Below are 9,869 nucleotides of genomic sequence, written 5' to 3'. Positions count from 1 at the left end.
TCCTAACTTTGTCCAAATGTACAGCTTATTATTTAACGTTTAAGATGGCTGGAATCTGCACTGTGCAGCACAAAATCACGATGAGGGGAAGCAGCACAGAGGATGATCCTGGGGCTTTGAACTGTACATCAACTGGAAATCTCACTCTGCTCCTGTTCGGTAGGGTGGGAACATCATCTGGGGCCAGTAAATTGTCCTTCAAAATTAAATGAGGTGTTCTGCAGGGAAGAGTCATTGCATATAACTGAGGCATGTGGTATGCTGTTCCTTGCCAAGGACCGAGCCAAATTAAAAGGCTGGAACGAAGAAATACTTGAAGACAGGTTTTAGAACAGCTATCAGAGCAGATTCTCATATGGCTCACGAGTATCTTTAAATACTTTACCTCCCTTTTACACGTTAGAGACATGAAAGCGCAGTTACGGGAGTTCAGCAAGGACATGCAAGAAGCCGAGGAATGGCACAGGTTTCTGTATTATATCTCAGAACTTCTCTGTGTTTATTCATACGTGGCATAAATTATTACTACGAGTAAATAGTTAATGAAGGTTGATTCTTACGCCGAGAAGAAGGGGAAGGTGCCCTGGAGCCGCCGGCGGAGCTGCGCGGCCGCACCTCGCACCCGCCTGGGCCGCGGGACGTGCCGCAGCGGGCGGCGGGCACCTCTCGCTGGGGGGTTCCCGTTCCGGGGGAGCGGGGCCGGCTGCGCCGCGCGGGGCTCCCCCGCTCCGCTCTGTGCGCGGCCGTGGCCGGGCGGCGGCGCTGGCGAGGCCCGGGGGGGCCGCGCGTCACGGCGGGGGGCGGGCGGGGAGCCCCCGCTGCGGGGGCGTCGGGGCCGCGCCTGGGCAGCGGGCGGAGCCGCCGCCGCCTCCTGCCGGAGCCGCTCCGCGCGTCGGAGGCTGCGCTCGGCTCCGCTGGGCTCGGTGCGGCTCCGCAGCAGCTGCCGGCGGGCGGGGAGGGAGCGAGCGGGCACCGCCGCCCGCGCCGCGCCGATGGGTCTCCTCCTGCTCCTCTGGGCGTGTGCGGCCGCCGCCGGGGCAGGTGAGGGGCTGGGCCGGGGTCAGTGGCGGGGCCGGGGTCCGCCCCGGTCGCCTCCCCGGGGAGCGAGGGCCGGGCCGCCGCCCGGAGTGTGCCGGCGGCGGGCGGAAACTTTGCGGGGAGGCGGCGGGGAGCGGGAGCCGCCCCGGCCGGGCCGGGCATCCCCCGCTGCGCCGAGCGGGGCGGGCGCGGGGATCGGCGGGGCGCAGCCGGGCTCGGCCCCGGCGGGGCGGCCGCTTCGCGGGGCTGGGGGCAGGCGTGGGAAAGTTTTGCGAGAGCGGCGTGCGGGCTGCGCCCCGCGGGGAGCGGGAGCGGGAGGGTGGCGGGCGGCGCGGGGTCCGGGCGGGCGGTGCGCGGTGGCGGCCCCGGGCTCTGTCTGGGCGGTGCGCGGAGCTGCCCGCGGTACTGGGTGGGGGGCGCGGCGGTACGGGCGGGCTGCGAGCGCGTTATTCCAGCCGGTGCCGTGCCGGCTCCGGTGTCTCTCCAGCCTTGCGCGACCCAAGTACCGCTTCTTGTTCCTTGCGAAGGCTTTGTTCTTGGTCCCCGGGTACCGCTCCTCCTCGGTTGGAGCTGCTGAGGGGCACGTTTCGCCGTGGTGCTTGTAGCTATTCTCAAGGAAATCACCCGGCACAATTATCAGAAGTGCAAATGAATTAATGTTTTATAATTAAATCCTTATAGTAATTATAACCTCATCAAAACCTACAGAGACATGCGGCATAAAAATAGTTGGAAGAAAATACCGCCCGTCCCTTTCATAGTGGTGTTACCCTTGATAGTGCACACAGAGACTTTAAATGGTCAACAGGACCCAAAACTCTACTACTCGGAAAGTTCTTTGTATGCAACAATTGCCACTGAAGTTGTGAAAGGAAAGAGCAAAATGCCTCTTCCTTACCATTTGAATGGTTTCACGTGGGCACGTGCAAATGGCTTGGTTGTGTTGAGTGTGCTTTAAGTAAAAGTTTTTCCATCCCCAAATAGCACGTTACACATGTCGAGGAGATTATAAATGTGCTCCATATGTTGCATGGCTGCGCATTAGCTAGATGGAGCGTGGCATGATTGCTGGTGCTTGGGTGTAGGTGATAAAGGCAGAAGCAGAGAATAAAAGCTGTCAGAGCTGTAAGGCAGAATTAATTTCTTTTAGGGATTTCCTAGTGACATCATTCATAATTATATAGCTTAATCCTCTAATCTACTGTAGTGCCTTCAGTTCACATTGGGCCGAATCCACCAAGTCCTGAGACGATTTTTACTCCCGCCCACCTGCCTGAAGCATTTGGAGTGTTGCTTGTGTAAGCCACCGATTGAAGGGAAATGGCCCAATTACTTTAAATAGGAATTGAAAGCAACATCATCCAGAATCGGGCCCAGGCGTTGCACAGCTCTCCAGTGAGAGCAGACGGCTTGATGCTTAATTTTTACTTCAGAAATAGATGGTAATTCCAGCTGCTTGTTCCACTGAAGAGAGACAGCATAAAATACTAGATGCAAGTGTGGCTGATATGCCTGTGGTATCTGTCTGATAGACTGGGGGAGACCACAGGGGAAAAGGAGACTTGGTTATCATACTGAAGCTGCTGATTTGTTGTTTATTAATTATTAACTAGGTTTTTGAGTGCCTGCTGCCGTTTGAAGACCCAGCTCAGGAAAATGACTAGGTATTTAAAGCAGTGTAGACTCTTGCTAAATAGTTACTGTGACATTAGAAATGGTCTCTGTTTTCGAAAGTATTTTAAAAGCTGGGAGGGAGAACACCGAAGCTGTCACACAAGGTCCTTCACTGGCATAAATTGAAACCTGTGGAGCTACAGTGATGTATACTTGTTGAGCCTTGGGTATTCAGGCTGGAATAAACAGCTTTAATAGAGCAGTTGGAGCTACTGTGATTTATGGGAGTGCCTATACTTGCTCACTGTGGTTTCTGTCCCACCCTGTTGATGGCTGTGACAGAGCTTTCACTTAAATAGGGTTGAGATTTGTCTTACTGAACACAGCTTGTCCTTTCTGTTGAGCAAGTTTTAGTACCTACTTGACCTCCCTTCATATTAGTAGATTATTGCTGATCTGAATAGATGTAACCCCTTTCTAATGAGGGACAGCATACCCTTGTTTCTCACAGGGACGGCAAACACTTGTCTTTGCTGATAGGTAAGTTCACACCATTTACATTGTGCTGCATTTCTGTTGAATGAAAACCTTAGAAGAATAACAAGTCCTTTCTTGTTTTGGTGCTGGTCTTTATTCCAGGAGGGAAAGGTGTTCTTGGTGCACCAATGCGGACAGTGTCAGTTGTGGTCATTCAGTGCCTGAGTGTCTAGGGTGGAAGTCAAAGATAGTACTAAAAGCCTGGTGATGTTGCTGATTATCTGGGAAGCTTTTACCTTTGAAGAAGTTTATCTGGGTTCTCTAATATTCTCCAATTCCAATTTTCTGAAAAAGGTGTTCATCCCCATATCCTTATGAAAGCACTGTGTATGTATGGATGTGTCAGCACTCTTGAAGCTTCAGTTCCATCAGATGCCTCTAGATGTTAATTTTCTTTCTAGAGTAAGGTTGCTAGAGACCTCTTAAAGCTGTGTTTTCAGTATTTTTTACTGCTCTGTCTCTTGTGGAGTAGAATCCTCTACCTTAGCACAACATGTTATTCCAACAACTTTTAATCCTTGAGGAAAAGAGAAAGTGCTGGAGTACAGAAGATTTATGAGTAGTATATGTAACTTCTTGTTCGTTCTGTACACCTCAGTAGTTTCTCAGAGCCTTTCAAAGAATCAAACTAGAGTACTTGCTGCTTAAATGATTCAGAAGTATAGTCCTGGAATAACAAATCAATCAATTTAGACCTAAGTGTGAAGTCCACTTAGTGGAAATCAATCTGCACATGCCTTACAGGTAATGTCCTTCCTCCATGGAAGTCAATGGGACTTTTACCATTGACTTCAGCTGTGTCAGGATTTCGTTCTTGGAGCCTGTTCCTGTTACTAATGATGTTACTGAAAAATTTCATTAGGAAAGTGTTTGGATTCCACATGAGGTATTTGACCTGTGTCTCAGGCAGATCTCACGTCCCTCTTAACTGCTGTGTTGAGAGCAACACTGAGGTCAGGCTGACCTCTTCCCATCCCTAGAAAAATGGAGGTATGTTTGATGAATTTGGTGTGCTAACCATCAAGTTGCCCTGAGCTCATCAACATGGCATTTTCAAACTTGTGGAGTCTGTGTCTTTTCTGTCAATCCCATCAGGTCCCTACCAGATTGAAGAGTACCCAGGCATTTCCTGGTCATAAGCCTTTTATGAATTTCAGGTTTAGGTTTGTACTTTTCCAGTAGGCTCTCCCACAGCGCAGAGGTGCTGCAGCTGGTTTGGGTCAGTGAATGTCTGCTGTTTGTAGGTAGGCTTTGGCAACAACAGAGGCGTGCTTCAGAAGCAATATCAAACACTTTGGTGAGTCACCCAAGGCTCTTAGTCTACAGGATGGTGTTATTTGCCCTACTACCGTATCTCCTCCAGGGTTCTTTGGTCCAGCTGGGAAAACGGATTACATTTAGGCTATGAGCTGTGGCCTGGTCAGTTGGTTGCAGCTAGGTAGGAAATGTGAGAGGAATTTTCAGTCCTTACATCTCCCTGGAAATAGTGTGGCCAATAGATGAATGCTGCAAATCTCTCTCATCGTTTTGCATAGGTGGTTATATTTTCCTTTATTTATTACTCTTTCACCTTATGAAGATACTGGATAAATATATCAGTTTTAGAATGTTTTAACATGTGCGTAGTAAAATCTCTGGGAAGGAAATAGTTTAATTGAAAGACTTGGAATAGAATATCTTCTCTTTCCTGCAGCAGAGCCACTGTCTTATAAGTAATTACTGTGTACAGTGTGTGTGTGAGTGGGAAGGTACTAGAAATGTCTGTGCTAGGTACTCTTCTCTGTTCTTTGCATTACGTGATTTGAAATAAAAATTGATCTAACTCTCTCTGCCTCCAACAGCTGTAGGATTTGGAATGGATCCTGACTTACAAATTGATATCATCACAGAGCTGGATCTGGTGAACACAACCCTGGGGGTAACACAAGTGTCAGGACTACACAATGCCAGCAAAGCATTTTTATTCCAAGGTGAGAGAAACATCTTCAATTTTCTTATCTCGCTTCTGTCTGCATAAGGTCATAAGAGCTTTGATGCTTAACTGATTCCCTGTAATGGTGGTCTTACTTAACTGGTGCTTTCTTTTATTTCTATTTATTGGATTTAGTTCTTGATGTACAGATGATATTTTTGTGTGTGTGTGCTGTCAGGTAGTTGCAAGGAATATTTAGGGAAATATTTCTGGGTAGGTTTTCAATGCTGCCCAATATTTATTTCTCACTAAATATGTCTGAGTGGTTCCAAGGGATGGACTTTGTTGTGTTCTTGTGTTTTTTTCCTCTGTGGTCGTATACATGCAGAGAGACACACAGTAAAGCTGTGTAACTATGAGAAGGCATTTAATGTGTTGACACTGATTGGTAATGTAGCAGGTCTTTCATCAACTTTGTGAAAACTGCTAAAGTGGCCAATAGAGCACTTTTGTATTTAACTCTCCAAGCTGAGTATCAAGGACAGGATAAGTCACTTTGAATTGTGATTTTTTTTTTTTTCTCCCTTCATTAAGTCTTCTAACATAAAGTTTGTGAAATGTTTTAAAATGTCGTTGGTTTTGTTTGTATTTTTACTGAGTGAAATTCTGGATGTAGTTTTACAATGTATTTAAGTAAGGTCTAGATTAAGGGACAATGTCCCAAGGAGTAGAAGCAGTGAGTTGCTACAATATACTGATTACGCAAGAAAGACATTTCTATGACTTGAGATTAACATGTGAATTAAAGCATAATTGGGAACATTTTTATTGTGGAGATTTCCTATGTTTTTTCTTTACTGTGCTTTACTCAGTGTTGAAGTGTGCATGTTAGTGTCTCTCTTTTTCATATCTATCTTCTGTAGCTGTTTTTAGAGGCAAATGATTATGATCTCATTTCGCTTCAGTTCTGGATCTGCAGTCCAAGCTGACTTTACTGTAAGTAATAAAGGAAGTGGGTCTCTAATCTTAGTTCATTCTTTATCTGGCCAAGACCAGTTTAGGAGTCAGAGGAGAGAGACTTCTGGAGACCACCTCAGGATTTGTTTCCTGTCTTTTATGATACAAGGAGCTTAATTTTCACTGATTCCCAAATTAGTGTCCAGAAGAGCAGCATTGACTCCTTTAATTTAAAGATATCAATTGTTTTTCTTTTGATACCCTGACTCCAGGTTTGTGTATTATGTACAAACAGTATTAAAGTATAGTCATTCCTCTAAGAACTGCCGTGGCCAAAATATGTTAATAATTCCAATTCCTGTTCCATGCAGTTAATTGCAACCATGCTGATGAGCTGTTGTGGTGAGTTTTCACAGACTGGTGGTCAGAGCTGTAGGGAAGAAGTCCGAGATGTGTTTGTCAGGACTTGGATTGAGACCATTGAGACTGAAAGTAGCTTTGAAAGGTTAATGGTGAAGATGTTCTGTTTATTCTCTTATTTTCTCCTTGGAGTTGCCCACCTGTAGTTTAGGAACTTAGGACTGGTGTAAAAAAGGTGGAACTTAAAAAATTCATATGAACAGGTAAACTGAAAGATAAATGTTCATGGGAAGCAATAAACAAACATTCACCGTACGTAATGAATAAACAATGTGAAGACTGTAGTTAGGTAAATAAAGCTTTTTTAAATTCCCGGAACAGAAACTCTTCTTGCACACAGGAACAGCCCTGTGCTTGAGTATCACCTCTAGTGTAAAACTTCCTGGAAGGTGGCTCAGGAAAATGACTCTTCAGTAAAGCTCATCAGCCCTTGGGTCGTGAAAAGACTGAAGGCCTTTGCTGTCAGCTGGGATGGAAGTCTGAGGCTGCCCTGTTGTCTTCTTCCCTTCTTGTTCCTATCTGTTATTTGTTAAATGTCAGCTGTATGTTGGCAGCTGTATGGATTCCCTTTTTAAGTCACAGAGGTGACTTACTGTACAACTACAGTCTGGCTGTGTGCCAGGTCCTTTGGCTGGAACCAGGAGATACTCCTGGTTTGATTTCTATCTTGCCATGCAGTAAAACCAATATAGAACTCGGAGCAATGTATGGACGATTGCTATGTCTAAGTTAGAAGTAATGCGTTCTCCCTCTACAAAAAAACCCCTTGTCCAACATGACACTCCCAGAGGAGAGGAGAGTCTGGAAGTTAGTGCTTAGTTTCAGAATTACTGTATCCTCTTGGACCAGCTATTCCTGCCTGGAAGATGTGGTCCTCTCAGCACAGCTCTGCTCTGGTTTGTCCTTACCACGTGTGAGCAGGTCATGTGTGCTGTGCCTTGCTGGGCTCCACTGCTGCAGTGTGCCCTTGGAGCCTCTGGGCAGGGCTGGACCTGGTTCACCTGGCAGCATGATTACTGCACATGGAGCGACATTAGAAGACCTCTTCCCTAGCAGGCTTTCACTGCTGAGGATTCCCTAGTTTAGGAAATAAAAAGAGTTTGTATGTTCTTTGGCATGTGGTTTTTACAGTGACAGTTTCGCCTGCTACCTTTGACAGCAATGTATCAGGGCTCTGAGCTTACAAAAAAGTTCCCCATGGAATATTTTCTGTCTTGTGAGATGGCTATACTGGAGCTGTTAAAACTGAGAGTGTTCTTTTGCATGTCCCAGCAAGTTTACATCTTTGAGGTAGAGAAATGGTAATTTTTCCCCAACCCGGACAGTTATATGTCCAGGGTAAGTGAAAATATGGAATGTTCTCCTAAGTGAGATTCATTTTTGTGAATTAAACTATTTGAAAGAGAAAGCTCTATAAGTTTTGAGCGTTCTTTCAGTTGCCTTTAGAGGCAAAAAGAGGAAATGAAAAAGGGGGGTGATATGAAGATATGCACAAAAGAAAGGGTAACTATTATTTTTAATTAGGCTTTTGATCAGTGATAGCTCTCTTACAGTTAGTGACATACTGTTTGTTACATAGTTTCTGGGGAGTGATGTCATGATTTAATTTATCCTAGAGGAAATGTAGAAAGACTCTTTTCCCTGGAGAGTTTGTGATTTCAGTCTGAGACCATCCCAGTGAAGCTGGTGGAGTATTCTGATTTTTTAGTAATATTGATATTAACAGCCAAACCTCAGATTTCTGTGTGAAGCAGCTTTATAGGCAAAGAAACAAATTCAGCTCTGTTGCAAATTGTGTGACAGTGTGGTAGAACCAAAGTGGCAATTGAGAGATGTGGGCTGCGTTTGGGCAAGCAAATCTGTTCCTAATTCAGAAAACCATAGAAACCTATAATTAAATATGGTCATCTGAGTGGTCCTGCTGGGCATGGACTTTGATTGTTAGAGTATTTCAGCTGGATTTTTGATTGATCAGTTCCGTTATTTGTATGTTTCAGTTCCATTCTCAGTGAAATGGGAATGAAGAAATTAAAAAAAAAAGCAGTGTAAGTGCTGACAGTGTGAATTAGAGGAAATGTAGATATGTAACTCATAATTGCAATTCTGCAAACAGTCTGATTCTTAAGATCCCTAACATTGTGGGGTCTTAATTATGTATGTTTTAATTTATACACACAAGAGTGGGGAAAAATGCCTTTGTGGGCAGATGAGTTGCTGTAGCATGAAGGGACAAAGGAGGGCAAGTGGAGATGCTTGACCAGAGTGCTCCTGGGGAATGGAGCACCCAGGATCCTGATGTCTGACCCCTATCTCCAGTGAATTCAAGGAAATGGTTCTGGGCGTGGGTGGAAAATCTGCCTTAAAGAAACATACGGAAAATATGAATTTTTCACCTAATGCCTTACAATAACATCTTACAAACAGTGAACGTAAGACATCTGTAAATAGTATCTTACAGACATGACAAATTTACAGGATCAGAACAGGATTATCATGTAAATTGTAGTACATTAAGAAACCCTGAGCTATGGCTCCTTTGATGGGGCTCAGTCCTGTTCTCTGTTTCAGATAGCAGGGAAGTAGGGCTTGTCCTGACTCTGACTTATCAGGCTCTTGAGTTCAGTGGCAGAGGGAAGCTCTGATGATAAATAAGGCAAGAGGATGTTAACTGGTCATCTTGTTTCTAGATAGACTGAGACCAATTTCTAGCCTAGCTGTTAAATTATGTGATTACTTTAACCCGTCTAACTTTTGTTCCATGTTCAGTTCCTGTTATGGAAGTAAAATTTTTGCAACCTGTCAGCTCTGCCTATTTCTTTTTAATTCTTCCTGCAACATCTCTTTTGAGCTAACAGAGACTTACAGCCTTTACTTAAAAAAACAGCTTCCCCCCGCCCCCGAAAGTTTATTAAGGCTTTGCTGTTTCCTTTCCTAGCAATCTGGCAGTATTTTTCAACTGAGCCTTTAAATTAGGAATGGTCTTTTTACTATGTATACTATGTTTAGCACTCAGCAAAAGGAACCACCAAGTACTGTTCAAAGTCTAGAGATACACAGTGCTTTGTTCTTGACCGTTTCTTGACTTGTATTAAACACCCACTGGATTTCTAAGAGAAACACCTGGCCTGGAGCTCCTGCAGCACAGAGTTCAATCATGTTCCTTATTCCCACTCTGTACTAGAGACTGCTGAGTTCTTTTCTGTACCGTCATGGCTCCAACAGGAGAGGTGAAAGAATAACAAGTATCTTAAAGCACAGGGAAAGGCAGTGTTTTTGTGAAAGAAGAGTGAAACTTGCTGAGTTCCTGAAACAAAAGGACTGTCCTGCTTCAGGCCAAAAGAGAGATCAAAGCTGCACTTCTAAGGTGGGTACAGGTGCCTCCCAGAAGACT

The 9,869-nt window shown here is 45.0% G+C and overlaps 1 protein-coding gene across 3 annotated transcripts in view; it reads left to right on the top strand.

Moving 5' to 3' along the window:
- Window positions 1–884: 884 nt before the first annotated feature.
- The window catches only part of NELL1 (neural EGFL like 1), a 293,487-nt gene continuing 284,502 nt past the window's right edge, over window positions 885–9,869 (top strand). For 2 of the 3 annotated variants that reach the window (XM_048307245.1, XM_048307244.1), the window contains exons 1-2: window positions 892–1,041; window positions 5,031–5,159. In XM_048307245.1, the coding sequence (XP_048163202.1) occupies window positions 993–1,041; window positions 5,031–5,159 (178 nt within the window). In that variant the 5' untranslated portion in view covers window positions 892–992. Of the gene's footprint in view, window positions 1,042–5,030; window positions 5,160–9,869 lie in introns of all 3 variants that reach the window. The other variant, XM_048307246.1, reaches the window with a different exon arrangement.

Source organism: Corvus hawaiiensis, chromosome 6 (assembly GCF_020740725.1).
Source record: "Corvus hawaiiensis isolate bCorHaw1 chromosome 6, bCorHaw1.pri.cur, whole genome shotgun sequence".
Lineage (NCBI taxonomy): Eukaryota > Metazoa > Chordata > Aves > Passeriformes > Corvidae > Corvus > Corvus hawaiiensis.
Note: the sequence above shows the minus strand (reverse complement) of the source record. Positions and strands in the feature narration are given on the sequence as shown.